The 14,527-nt window shown below is 47.2% G+C and overlaps 2 protein-coding genes across 2 annotated transcripts in view; one reads left to right on the forward strand and one right to left on the reverse strand.

Moving 5' to 3' along the window:
• Positions 1 to 2,125: 2,125 nt before the first annotated feature.
• SMARCD1 (SWI/SNF related BAF chromatin remodeling complex subunit D1) lies at positions 2,126 to 13,981 on the reverse strand. The gene is made up of 13 exons (XM_053921507.1): positions 13,690 to 13,981; positions 12,832 to 13,019; positions 12,520 to 12,562; positions 12,306 to 12,428; positions 11,540 to 11,662; positions 10,360 to 10,476; positions 8,784 to 8,885; positions 8,330 to 8,491; positions 8,141 to 8,238; positions 6,795 to 6,930; positions 5,170 to 5,292; positions 3,943 to 4,044; positions 2,126 to 3,832 (listed from the first exon to the last, which is right to left on the reverse strand). The coding sequence occupies exons 1-13, from the start codon at positions 13,864 to 13,866 to the stop codon at positions 3,779 to 3,781; spliced, it is 1,548 nt and encodes a 515-aa protein (XP_053777482.1). The 5' UTR covers positions 13,867 to 13,981; the 3' UTR covers positions 2,126 to 3,778.
• Positions 13,914 to 14,527, forward strand: part of RACGAP1 (Rac GTPase activating protein 1) — an 80,488-nt gene continuing 79,874 nt past the window's right edge. The window contains exon 1 of the mRNA XM_024575505.3: positions 13,914 to 14,472. Coding sequence (XP_024431273.1) covers positions 14,441 to 14,472 — 32 coding nt within the window. The 5' untranslated portion in view covers positions 13,914 to 14,440. The remainder of the gene's footprint in view (positions 14,473 to 14,527) is intronic.

Below are 14,527 nucleotides of genomic sequence, written 5' to 3' on the forward strand. Positions count from 1 at the left end.
ACAGGCTCCGATACCCACAATTCTCCTTTTGCAGACTCTGGGCTTGAGGAAGACAGGAGAGAAGAGGTTGGCCAAAGTGTTCACTTTTCCTTGAGAGGCTCTCAGCATCTTGCAGTTTTTTCTTGGCGTTTTAAACTCCCACACTAGGGGCTCCCTCAGGTTAGGGGCTCGTTTGCAGAAGCCAGAAAGGGGAAAGGAACCAGGACCCGGAGTAGCTGTTACCTGTGGAGCTTAGTGGTCTCGGATGCCATAATTGGAAGTGGGGTATGTGATTTTAGGGGGCGGGGAAGAATGGAAGCAGCGCTTTCAGCAGTTCAGGGCTCCACATCGCCCACAGCCATCTGTTTGACTAAGAGGAGGAGCTCTGGTTTCTAGGCTGATCTGGAGAGTGAGGCAAAGTGCCCTAACACTCCGGCTGTCTGTGCACCTTGGCCTAGAGGGCAGAGACCACTGAGTGCTCACATGCTGACCTCCTGACCTGACAGATTGCTAAGTGGGCGTTTTCGATCCCTGGGGCTGCTGCTGGCTGGCAACAGTGAGAAACACTAGGCCAGAGGGGAGTCTCTGTGCAACCACTGGGTAAGAAAAAGTGGGCATGAGGTCAAGAGCAATTTTTAAGTTCTAGGGACTGCCCAGGAAAAGCCCCCCATATTCTCTGTCCATGGCCAGAGTTCCCATAGGGGAACATACATGAAATCAGTAATTGTTTCTCTTAGGGACAGTTGTACCTACTTCAGAGCCCGCGTCCCACAAATCACCCCAGTGTTGCACTGGCACTGAGACAAAGGCATCAGTGCCAGGCTGCCAGCTGGGAGCACTGATTATGGGTGATGGAAGAGAAAGAATGCTTTTGTCCCTAACACACATGATGGGAACCCCAAAGAATGGATAGCTGTTCATAAAACAACTCCCTTGTTTTTCCCTAAATGCTTCTCTATGTCCCTACAATAATTTTTAGTGCAAAGACAAAGAATGTGTTCATTTATATAGGAATAAAGTATGTGTAGAGATTCAGAATTGGCTTGTCATGGGAAGTTATCTGTACCAGTAGGCTCTTTTCCCAAGAGCAAACTGTAGATTATTTGCTTGAAATTAATAAGGGTTCATCAGTTATTCATTACGCATGTAATTAGCCTGGGTAAAAACAGATGCCATTTCAATGTCCTTGACATCGATTTTTTTCCACTCCAAGTTATCACCCACACACTCTGGTCTCTGCTTTCCCTACTCAACTCTGATAAACCCCCAAGTTCCAGATCGGAAAGTGGTTTTGTCCTTGTCGGGTTTGACTGCAGACAGGCAATACTTGAGTGTTGCCATCCATAGAGGCATCTTTTAACTACAGCTCTGGAATGCACTTGCACACATCCTATGTCCTAATCCCCTTCCTTGGGTAGAATCAAGCTGGGTAACAGCACAGAAGAGGAAAGTAATGAGTCACAAGATGGGAGGCAAACACATTATGATGGGAACTGCTCCGCTAGTGGGAGTATCAATCCTGAGCAAAAGCCTCCCAACTCTTCTGATGAGGGGTTGGTTGTCTGTCGTGTGAGGATGACAACACAGCAAGCACTCCCACGCTGGTCCTGAGAACTGAAATCTTACTCAGAGCCGTGAAAGGGGAACCTCAGAGAATGGCAGGCACAGAGAACACAAATAGTTTTAGCTGTGCAGACCCTGACCCAGACCTAGACAGGAGCCCTGAGAAATGGAATGCCCTTAGAGGAAGCTCAGGTTCATCAAGCCTAAGGGATCACAGGCTCCTGAGGACAGTGCACTTAAGCCAGCACTCAAGCCCTGGGAGCTCAAAAGGACAAGGAAGATGATGGCAGTGCCACTGTCTTGTTGGTACCTTCCCAGCAGGGGAGCTGGAAGCAGTGACGAAACCCAGTAACCCCACCAGCCCTGGTCTGCTTGCACCACCGGGGGCTGACAAAGTGAGCTCTAAGGTGAAGACCTGAGGTCCACAGGGTAGAAGCTTTGTTTTCCACCACAGCTGGCACATAACAGGTGCTCTATAAATAGTTCTCAAATAAAATGAACAAACACCGTAAGTATGGCTAATGGCACTGGAGAGAGCGAGCTCAGGGAAGAGCTCTCCCTCAGTAGGCAGGGGAACCCATACTTCAGAAGATTCTTTTATTAAAACTGGGTGACACTGATAAGGGGACAGTACAAAAAAAATTTTGGTCCATGAAAAAAACATAATTCAGTTAATAAAAAGTTATCTTCAACAGGGACACTGTGTAGGAGTGCTGAGCTTCCTTCTCATGGTTTCAGCCCCAAGAACAGAAGTTGTCCAGTGTCACTGGGCAGTTTTCAAGGGACGAGTGGGCTAATAGCAGGAAGGGGAAGAGAGGGAGAAAATTCTGCTGTCCCCAGTATGGAACAGACAGGGATACTGGGCTGGGGGATGTGCTCGCAGGAGCCTGAGGAGGGGGTGGGGAAGCAGGGGCTTTGTCAGTTCTGTGGGTTTTGAGCCCGTGCTGAACGGAATTCCCCCTCTGTGCCCAGCTGTCTCCCACCCTGCTGTGTTGAGTCTGCGAGCCTGGGATATACTAACTCGGGGTGATACAACCTGGAAGAATCTGAGGCTCTCATGGAAAGATGCGAAACCATCTCAGTTCCAAGGGGCCAAGGTCACAAGGTCCTGCTGCTACCTGAGGGGTCTGAAGCTTTGAGGGCAGGGGCTGGGGAGTCACAATCCGGTGAGGCAGGGAGAGAGAGGAGTCACAAACCCAACTCAGAGCTATTCTCCAGCCCTAGGCGCTTTCACTCCTCAGTGCCCTAGAAGTCACCAGTGGGTGTCAACTGGGCAGACAAGGGACAGGAAGACAGGGATGGCCCAGGGCTTTTACCCGTTTGATTTTAGGCCTGTTTCTCCACAAAGGTATGGGGGAGGCAGAGTGGAGTGAATGAATGAATCATACCTTCAAGCAACAGCAGGAAGGACAGCCTCTGCTAGCAATGACAGTACCCCAGGTTAGATCTCTGGGGCTCTGACGGGGAAAGGCAAGATTCCACCACCCAAATACCCTGGGTTAGGACAGATAGGAGGGAATCCTAAATAGAAGAGCTACAAGGAGTACGCTGGGAGGGAGCAATCATTAAAGAACAAACTCCAATACTGACGTGGACCCCCTACGAGGGAGCAAGAGAAGCACTGAGACAGCAGGCCAATCCAGAAGGCTACAGACTGACCTGGGGCTCAGTGGAGCCCAAGAGCCAGGGTGCCTTTAGTGCTAGAGGGCAACAAGTGAAGGGAGAGTTGCTCCAAATCTGTGAAGGAAAGGAAGGAAATTGGGTTTTGTTATCAGGAGAGCCAAGATCAACTAGCTTATAGAGCGCCCCCAGGCCTGAGTCTTGGAGAAGGGGCTGAAGCTCCCAACTCCTGGGTCTCTGAAGGGCAGGATCAGTGTAGCTGGTCCCTTTGAAGACCGCCTGGCCTTAGGCCCAATCCATTCAATGCACTGATTACCACTACAGGTTCTCTCTCTAATACTATCTAGAGGTCCTATGTAGACCAGGGAAGGGTAGAGGCACATGGGAACTTTGTGGGGCAAAGGGAAGCTGGGGGTGGGAAGGGATGCGGTGAGAGAAGAGGGTAGTAGGTGTCTTGTAAGACAGAAATGTGAGACCCTCTTCGTTCTGGTGTTGTCCTTGAACCAACAGCATTCCCTGGAAGGCCCCAAGCAAGACCAAGGCAGGTGCTATGAGGCAGGCAGCACAGGGCCCAAATAAAGAATCGGTGCAGCCAAATCAGGCTGTAGGAGAGGCCCTATGTATTGCGGATTCCCAGGGCTTGCTCTAATTCTTGTCGTCTCTGCTGCACCTAAGGAGAAAATAGTGGAAGGAGTGGGAGATGAGACAAACCAGGAGTTGGTAGCTAATACCACTGACCCCATCAGGGGTGCAGACCCCTTGCACAGCCCAGGCACATACCTTGGAGTAGAAGTATCGGCACACGGCCTCCTGAGCCCAAGGCTGGAAGTAGAACTCAGCTCGGCGCTCTTCCTCTGGGTTACCCACCACATCGGTCATGGTCTGAGGGAGATGGCAAGGGATAGAGAAAGGAGGACACACTTGTTTCCTTCCTTCACCCCGTTATGGATTAACTTGCGTCCCCCCAAAAGATGTCATAATCCTAACCCCCCAGGGCCTATGAATGTGACTTTATTTGGGAATAGCGTCTCTGAGATGGTCAAGTTAAGATGAGGTCATTAGGGTGGGCCTAATCCAGTATGACTGGTATCCTTATAAAAAGGGGGAATTGGGACACAGAGACAGACATTCACAGAGGGAAGACAAAATGAAGACAAATGGAGGACACCATCTGCAAACCAAGGAATGTCTCAGGCTACCATGAGTTAGGAGAGAGGCCAGGAACAGACCCTCCCTCACCGCCCTCCCAAGGAACCAACCCCTGGGGACACCACCCTGATTTCAAACTTCTAGTCTCCAGATCTGTGAAACAACAAATTTCTGTTGTTTATACCAGCTAGTTCGTGGTAGCTTACTATGGCAGTCCTAGCGAACTACTAATTAACAAAACACCCCGAGTCACCCCCTGCTATCAGCAAGTCATTGCCGGGTTCAGGGATCCTTTTTGGCTCTCTCGGTCTCTTGCTCCTCTGCTCAGCCTCCACAATTGTAGTCACAGTCACCACAGGATAGGCAAGCACTAAAGTCACATTTCATGGATTCTGTGCTCATTCCTACCTTGTTGCCTGAGCCTCTGGTGTTCCCCTCTCTGGGAAAAACCTCAAATCCCAAATTCTCCAAAAAGCCTGCCCCAGCTATCTGAGTCTCATTGACCTCTTTTCTCCTTTGAATTACCTTATTGGTACTGGTGAGTTCCAATGTTTGATATGGTTTATTATATTTTAAATCACGTTAGCTTAGAATGCACGTTGCTTTGAAGCAGAGATCACGTTTTCCACTCTGTGTCCCCTACAACATGTTGCACAGTGACAGCAACGTAAGTGCTAGATAAATACTTGATGGTGCTACCTCCATCTCCTACGTAATTGTAAAAGGACCCTGGAATGTGCTGAAGATAATCTGGTTCCTCACTTACCCCTCTGGCTCTTCTGTCACATACCACAGAAGTAAAGCAAACGTGTGCCTCACTGAACTAAGTTCCTTTGCCCCTTTCCTAGGTATTTTTACCTTGAGGTCCCGGCACTGGGACTGAAGCCAGTCATTAATGAAACCCTGAGGGTCTCTGGCAAAGCTCAGCATGAACTCCCGCTGTGTTTTCAGTTGATTGATAGTTTCTATTGTCTCGTGGATCTGAAAGGAAGAAGGAATCTCATAACATTTTCAAACTGGCGAACTGCAAAGTTAAATGGAAGACAGTGTTGACATCTCCCTGTGCCACTCACAACCTACGTACAGAGTGCGTGCCTCTGTATACCCAACGTGAGGGAAGTTTTCATTTTAGTCTCTAGTGTCCACTCCGGGTGAAGCTACATGGTGAACACTTAATCCACAGCACCAATGAGTCTGAAACGAGTAGTGTAGAGGCTGTCTCAAAGGCTGCGGTCCATGGATTTTTTCACTCTACCTTCTTCTCACTCTCCATACTACTCCTGGCAATTTCATCTACTTGTATGTCTTCCATCACCACTGACAGAGTAGAATCCCCAATCTGCAAACCAGAGTCCATTTCTTAAACTCCAACCAATTCAACTACATGCCATCTCCATACACCTTTTAAACTCTAAAATTAAATTCACTGTTTTTCCTCCATTACTTGCTCCTCCTCCAGTTCCCAGACTGAGTGAATACTAATGACCACTCAAACTAGAAACCTGGGAGTCAACCTAATGCTTCTTCCTCCCTCACACCTCACCCCACCATCCCCATCTAAACAGAGCCCAAATCCCTTCAATTCCACCTTGACATATCTCAAATCCATCTACTCATTTCCATCCTCACTGTCAGTACCCTAAGTTTAGGCCCCCTCACGTATCTCATAGCATTACTGCACCAGCTTCCTAACTGGGCTTCCTGCCTACAGATCTGCCTCTCTTAAAATCTGCTCTCCATCTTCCTGCCGGTGATCCTTCAAAATGCAAACAGCATCAGCCCCTCCAGTCTTGAAGACAAAGTAGTAACAGGTGTTCCCTGCATCAAAACTTCTTCATGATTAAGCTGTGCTTTCCTATCCAGTTTCCTTTCCCCAAACGTCCCATCCCGGGCATCCTGCGATGCACACAAATGACTTGTATTCCTTGAACATGCCAGACCTATCTTTGGATCCTTGGACTTTACACACCCTGTTCCCTCTTTCTAGAATGTTCTCTGCCTGCCACACCCCTAAGCACCACTCTCCTTTCTTCCCCTTTGTTAATTCCCACTCTTTCCCTCAAGATTTAGTTGGGGCATCATCCAGGAAAGCCTCCCTGTTCTCTTCTTTTTAGCTTTACTTGTAGGAACTATTTCTAATAACATTAAAAATAATAAGATAATAAGAACAGTAGCAGCAGTTAGCATTTGTTTTTATCTGCCAGACACAATGTCATGCCTCTACAATATGTTGTCTCTTGTAACCCTCAGAGCAAGCTTACACAGCCATTACTTCATAGATCAAAACCTGAGGCTCAAAGCTATTAAAAGGTATAGCCAGAATCAGAACTCCTGTCTATCTGGCTCCAACCAGCACCAAGCACAATGCCTGGCACACACTGGGTGGGAATATATTTTAAATGAATACCAATAATCAAAAGGCAGCCTAGAAGCTGTGACAGAAGGCTGGTAGCACCCAAACTACCCAGGGCAAAAGCACCTACCTTGTTGTCTAGAGTAGCAATCTCCTGCTGGCTGGCAGTAGACAGCAGAAAAGAATTCATCTGGGTCTTCAAAGTATCATCCACTTCCACATCAATGTCATAACAAGCCGTCTTCTTCTGATCATTCGGGTCAACACTGAGGAAGAAATCAAAGGGGCCTGGTAATGTGCTTGTTCCCTAAGACCTAATTAATTACACAGGGTCAAAAAGATGGCTCAAGAATGAAGGGAAAGCAGTTGATTGCAAAACAACTTTTGGCTACGACAGAACTGTTCTGTACCTTTCTTGTGGTAGTTGCTACAGTGTTTACACATTTGCCAAAAGTCATAAAACTATACTTTAAATGGGTGCAATTCATTGTATATAAACCTCAATGAAGATGAATTTTTTAAAAAAGTCAATGGTAAGAAAAATTCAAGTGGTACAAAAGATATCCAGTGAAAAGTAAGTTTCTCCCTCCTCAAAGAAACCCACCACTACAGTATCTTGTGTACCTTTCTCCCTGTTCATCTAAAATTGATCCTGAATATAAGTTCAAATAAAATGCACAGCACACAAAATAAAAAGTGCCCTAACTTTAAGTACAGGAATATAGGACAGACCAACATCATCTATTAACCCAATGTACAGATTATAGGAGGTACTACTGGCTAACTGATGTTTCATTGTATAAAGAAAGGAAGGCCTTTATTGCAATTAATATAGATTAAGGAACAGAAGGCAAAGAGACTATATCCAACCACAGAGACATGATGCTTTGAGGAGGAAGTGCCTTCCTTCATGCTATGTCTGCCTAGAGAGGCCTTGCTCATCTCTCTTTTGAACAAAAATGTAGATGGAGATAATGCTACTGGAATCTTAGACTAGAATGTCCTACCATCCAGAGAAAAGACGGCAGCCCATCAGTGATGAGCTGGTAAATGTCTAACAATTCATTCTCCAGAAAAGGAGGGGGAGAAAGCCCTGATTTGTAACATTTGCCAATTTCTGTGGTTTAAACATTCCCAACATGGTTGATTTCAAGCTGTCAACAGTACATCACTGATGGAGTTAGGAAGAGAGGTGCAGTTCCATGTTGTTATATAGTTTTTCCACCATACAGACATAGAAGGCATAAGTAACGTTGAAAATGTAACTGTAAAACATTAGAAAATGATGAACTTTTGACTATATATTACCTTCATTTTTAATATAATGTATTTAATTGTAAGTGTATATAATTTCATTTTAAATAACAGCTATGTTTAACAACTTGCTTGCAAAATTCTTAAAAACTTGACAGTTGCCCTGTGCAAGCTGGGACAAGCCAGCTCCAGAATGGCACAACCGCCCATACACACACTCACCTGATGACATGATTAATGATGATGGGCTCTGGTGGCATGAGCAAAGCATGGAGCCGTTGGGGGATCTCTGAAAACTTCATACGTTGAGACTCAAAGATCTGTGGAAAAGAGGGGAAACAGGTAACAAATTGGCGTTTTAGGTACAAGTGCTCCAGTAGACTCTAGCAAGAGAATGGGTCCTTTTCTTACCTGCTGGAGGTACTTGTCACAGATGACAAACTCCCGCTCATGAGGGTCCTGGAGCTTATGTGTCTTAATATATTGCCACAGTGCTTGGATGATCACCGGACGGGTCTGGGTGTGGATGCCCAGGAGCCGAGCCAGGCGAGGGTCTAATTTAAATTGGGGAGGCTGCAGAGAACCAGAGAATATACAGATGAAGCTAGTGAACTGGATATATATGCATTTTGGGGTGCTTAGCATGACCATACATTCAAATCATTCAACAAGCAGTAACGTAGTGCCTTCTCTGGGCCAGAAAAACACTAGGAGAAACTCAGAAATGACTAAGGCCCTAACCCTGTATTTAGAGAACTTAAAGTCTAGTGGCAATTATCCACAACTAGACTTAAACTTTTAAATGTCACACTGCTAATGGGATATGGCTGTGAAAGCCGGACCCCCTCACATCACCACAGAATACCTGGTAATCCAGCATCAGTAGGACAGTACACCGTACATTCACATCTCCTGGCCGCTTCACCTGGAAGCCATCCGTCTCCTGGGTAGTGGCGGTCCTGTGCCACTACAGAGAGGAAGATGTCAGGGGGTGCTCTCCCAGAGGAAGAGCTGGGGTGGGAGGGAAGAGCTTCTGTAATGACTGAATATTCAACTTGATTACTGAGGCTATTGGAAAAGAGCAATAGCATGAGAGATTTTTTTTTTAATTGCATATGGTTTTGGGATTATTGTCTGTTTAAGTAGATTTAACTTTTTAATTCTGAATGTCCAGGGACACATTTAAATTAGCCTGAATCTCCAGTGATAATTTGATCCTCATAATGAATAATATACATGTGCATAATAAAATAACATAGCTATCATTTATTGAATACTTACTACATTGAGAGTGTTCTAAGACATTTATTTGGATTATCTAATTCCTACAACATCCATACCAGATAGGCACAATTAAGCCTATTTTACAGATGAGAAAACTAATGCTTAGAAGGATGAAGCAACTTGCCTAAGGTCAAACAGCCGATAGGTAGTGGTGTTGCGACTTGAGCTCTGGTGTCCAACTCTACAGTCCACATTTTTAGCCACCATGCTTTGTGCTATACAGTTAAGTTAAATATATTTACAAATTTCTACTGATTCTATGACTTATTAGATGGTAAAGACCTTCCCATGTCTCTTAGTGGTTGAGGATACGGGGCTGCAGCTACACTGGCAAAAAAAGGAGCAGGTTAACTTCGCTTGGAATGCTGGACTGTCTCATTCTGGTTCTGACTGTACCCCAGAGAACACTGCTACTAACATGGTTTCAGAACACTGAATAATCAGACATTATAATAATGGATTCTTGATTATTTAAAAGGTGAATCTAAACAGAACAGGGATCAAAACGAAGTCCCAGACCTATAACACTAACCGTGGCAAGGACTAAATCCTATCAGTTAGCTCCCTTAATTATAGCATCTGCTACCAGGAAAAAGTATGAATGGTGTATGGATAACTATGTCTCACCATTCTTAATAAGCAAGATGCAGAGATGGCTTGGCATGTATAAGAGGCCTCAGCAACCAGGATAACATTAAAAAGGTGGGTCAAGCCCTGACTGGTGTGGATCAGTTGGTTGGGCATCATACCACAAAGTGAAAGGTCGCTGGTTCAATTCCTGGTCAGGACACATGCCTACGCTGCTCGTTTGGTCTCCGGCTGGGGTGTGTACAAGAGGCAACTGATTGATGTTTCTCTCTCACATCGATCTTTCACTCCCTTTCTCCCTCCCTCAAAATAAATAAATATTTTTCTTTAAAAAAACAAAAACAACAGTTGGGACAAGTCAGACTGCAAGAATTCATGGGTCCCAACACTACCAGAACTAAACAGATAGTGCCACCTGGAGGTCAATGCGCAAACTACAATGGTGATACTATATACCTGGGGTAAGCCTTTATTTATACCTCCCCCATTTTGCTAGATGTTCAAGGTCGGCTCCCAAGTCTATCATCCTTCAGCCATAGAGTCAAAGTCTAGAGGGCAAAACTACTTACTTCTACCAGATGGTTGTCTGGCCCATACAGGTCTTTGTCCAGTTCAATCACCAAGGATTTAAAAAAGGAAGAAAATTTCCTCTTTTGTTTGGTGGCATCATATTTGGACAAGGCTGACTAGAGGAGAGAATAAAAAATAAGGTCATGTTAAAAAAGCCAAGAAGAAATTTCTCAAGAAAAAGTCCCATAAAAAAGGAACCCTCAACAACAATGGGAAAAAGCCTCAAAAATGTCTTTTGAGTCCCTCTTAGGAAATGGCAAGGTAGTTATGTGTGGGTATTAAACAAGTCACAGTAGGAACAGAACCCTGAAGAAGCAGACTATAACACATACAGGGTCACTGCCTTCCCTACCTCATTTCCCCAAGGGAAATGAAGCAAGTTAAGCCAAACCACTGTACATAACAAAGTGAGTCTAAACAGAGAAATGTCTGACTCTACAGCGGAAATGAATCACGGGCAATAAGCAGCCAGAACAAAGAAGCTTTATTTGGATAGAATGACACCACCAGCACATGGACTGGACCTATATAGAGGCGGCTGTGATTCTGGGCCCTGGTTCTCCTGCAGAAACATTCACATTAGCTTGCCTGTGAACAGCTTAAAAATAGACAGCCAGAGAATGCAAGGGAAAAGTGAGTTTCCCCAAGGAGCTTCTGGGGTTGGAAATCTGAGGGCTATCACCTGTCAGCTGATGCTCCCCATGAAGCAACCAAAGGCCTGTTAGATAAATCTATTCCACTTAAAACTGTGAGATGTCTCCAATGAAAGCTGGGAAGATGGAGATGCCACAATAGGAATAAAGGACCTCAAGAACTCAGAGCGGAAAGCATGGCCTCAAATGCTAACGGTAAACTCACTTGAAGACACACGTACGCACACCCAACAGAATGATCTGCACATACTGCTAAATTCAATGGCCAGCAGCATCAGGAGGAAGGTAAATACCAAATCTAATCCCAGGACAATAAGATTCTCCATATGATACTACACTGAGGGCCAAGCTGTGGGAGTCAACACAAAGAACCTTTGTCTTTTAGCACAGGGAACACAGTGACCCTCTCCCTGCTGTTCCCAACAGGAGCTGTGAACACTAGTCAGGCTTTCTGCCAAGCAGACAACACTACTTGTTCCCAGCAGCTCCCACCCTAGACACCGACCACGGTTGACCTTGAACTCACATCCTCCAGGAGCCGTCCTTCTACCCGAAGTTCCCAGGAAGCCACCGTCCCTTCCCCATCCTCAGCATCTGACTTAGCCGGATTGAAAGTGTTAGAAATGAAAATTCGCAGCTTCCGTTTTTGCTGAGAAGGGCAGAAACAGGATTAGTGATGGGGCTTCAGTAGTTTGATGTTGAAGACAGGATCTCCCCAAGTCCCAAAATTATTCCTAACAGACTGACTGACTGTCGACCCAGTCACTAGTATGAGCAGATGGAGATTCCATCTAGAAATACAGGCCACTGGCCTGAGTGCAAGTGTATAGACTGAGATGCCCGGTGAACAAAGTCACGCACGGTGCCAGAACAGTAGCAAAAAGATGGGCAGGGTAGCCCTGACTAGTGCGGCTCAGTGGATGGGGTGTCATTCTGCAAACCAAAAGGTCCCCAGTTGGGGGTGCGCAAGAGGCAGCCAGTCAATGTTTCTCTCTCACAACAATGATTCTCTCTCTCTCTCTCTCTCTCTCCCTTCCCCTCTCTAAAAATAAATATATAAAATCTTAAAAAAAACAACGGGCAGAGTATATTTCTGGTATATCAAAAGCCCCCCTCCCCTTTTGCTGTTGTTTTTATGCTTCTAATGTAATTCTCAGTTCGTAGGCGAAAAAGAAAGATGTAATTTAAATGCCAAGGAGAACTGTGCTGCGTCTTTGATTTCTCATGCTAAGCCCGTTGAAGGTTCCCAAGTCCTCTCCTTTGGCTCTATGCCTAGCGTGCTCCTGTGTTACCTTGATGGGACGTTTCAAGGCCTCCTGTATATCTAGCCGTTTCCTCATGATAGTCTGGTCCAGTTTCCTTTCAAAAGCCAAGAGATCCATATAGGCCTGGGATTCTGGTACCAGTTCACGAATCTTAGGAACAGAAAGATATGGGAATATAGAGCTGATCATCTCTATTCTCAAACTCACCATCCCCTCAAGAAGACCTACATACTGGACTCACCCTTTGAGGTAGAATTTTGTCAGCCATCTTCTTTTTCTTTGCACTGTTCAAAATAAATACTGTTATCAGGTTGGGACAGAACTAGCCAGAACATGAAGACAGGCTGTCATCACCTCCATTTATAGTAAAGTGAATGGACTGCAAACATTCTCTCAAATCAAAGACATTGCTTCTATCCCCCAACCAACATCAGGCATTCTTAAAACCATTTGCTGACACAGCACCACTACTTGTAGGTTCAGACACTCCCACCACCTGAATTCTTACAGGCCCCCTTCCTTCCTCCATCCCTCCTCCCCAGGGTCATCTTACTTGTGGTTTCGATTTTGGACCGCCTGCTGCTGGACCTGCTGGATCTGCTGAGGCGCGGGTCTCTTGCGGGACTGGTCCATCCCTGACTGAGCCAGGCCAGGTCGGACTGAAGGGTTCCCCCCATAGCCAGGGGGTCCCATGGAAGGTCCCTGAGGTGTCATTCGGCTGCCTGGCAGCATACCTGGTCTCTACAGAGGGGAGAGAACCCAGAGATGTCATGGCTCCCCCTACTAACCTCACCAAGAAAGGAAAAGTGGGGGATTCTTGAGGTTTTTGAATGAAACAAGATTGGGGAGGGGGGGCGGGGCAGTGGAGCACAATGGGAGGAGGGCCCGCTGCCTCTTTGAAATACAGGTAACCGGAGCTTCCTCTGTTCCAGTCGTGATTCCGTGAGAGAATAGAACCCAAAAAACTAAGAATCGGATTATACTAAATTCTCCCTAGTTTACTTCGTCTCTGACACATTGGACATCTCCTCTAGCCACATTTAGTCAGATAGTACTGTTACCTACTATCTCCTTGGAAGCTGACCTCAATTTGCCAGCTACCTTCTGGTTCCTCTGGGCGCTGGAACTGCCCAAGCCCTTTTGCACTCCAGTCCTAATCTGCCCACTGTTGGCCCCACTTCATCCATCCTGGTTCTATACCCTGACTCCCCACGGAAACAATGCCCCTTGGAGCAGGTGGAGATGCTAACTGCCTCCTATCCCTTCCTCTGAACTGCCTCCCCCACTCCCACTTAGGGCCAGAATCCCTCCCGGAGGAGCCCCTCCTACTTCTCTCCCTACCGCTGTCACTCCCAGGCCCCCGCTCAGCCCCGCCCCCCGGCCCGCGCGCCCCTCCTCCTGCCCCACTCACCGGATAGGCCGCTCCGGGCATCGGGGAGCGGTACAGCCCTTGACCCGGCGCCGGGCCCATTCGCACGGGAGGCCCCGGAGTCCCGCCTGGGCCCAGGGCAGCCGCCGCGCCCGCCCCTCCTGAGGCTCCGGCGCCGCCGCTCGGAGCCACAGACTGGAAACCCGCCCGGGCCGCCATCTTCCCCGGAGCCGCTGCAGCAGCCGCACAAAGAACCGGAACCGGAACTCCCCCCGCCCCCCACGCGCCCCCCGCAAGCCCGTCTGTCCGCCCGGCCGGCCGGTCGGCACGGGAGGCTCAGGGCAGCGAGACTGTGGGCTAGAGGGGGCAACTAGCGGAAAAGGCGTGTTGACCACGCCCTCCCGCCTTCGATGTTCGTGAGGGAAAACCATAGAGAAAAGCTCTGGGATAGAGAGGTCCTCTGAGCGGGCGCCCCCAGGCCGACGGGAGGAAGACAGGCCCTGGAAGGAGGACCACAGCCCCGGCCCCGGCCCCGGCCCCAGCCCCCGCCCGAACCCCCAACGCTCCGATCAAGAGGTTGATGGTGTAATTGCTTCCTCTTGCCGCACTGCGTTCAACTTTCCAAAGCTCTTTGTTTTTCATTTCCTTCTCATACTGCTATACGCCCGAAGGACTGAAGAGGAGAACGCACTGTTTATGCTATTTTACAAACGGAAAGCTGAACTCCGAGAGTAAATGACTTGGCAAGGATCAACCAACAGGTTAGCGGTAAAACCAAAAGCCTACAGTCCAGATGTGGTTCGTACGTAGCCCGGAGCTCCACAGGTAAAAGTGCCTCAGTAACTACCTCACTAGAATGTCAGTCCAACTTATTCCCTGA

Source organism: Desmodus rotundus, chromosome 3, assembly GCF_022682495.2.
Source record: "Desmodus rotundus isolate HL8 chromosome 3, HLdesRot8A.1, whole genome shotgun sequence".
In the NCBI taxonomy this organism is placed as follows: Eukaryota; Metazoa; Chordata; class Mammalia; order Chiroptera; family Phyllostomidae; genus Desmodus; species Desmodus rotundus.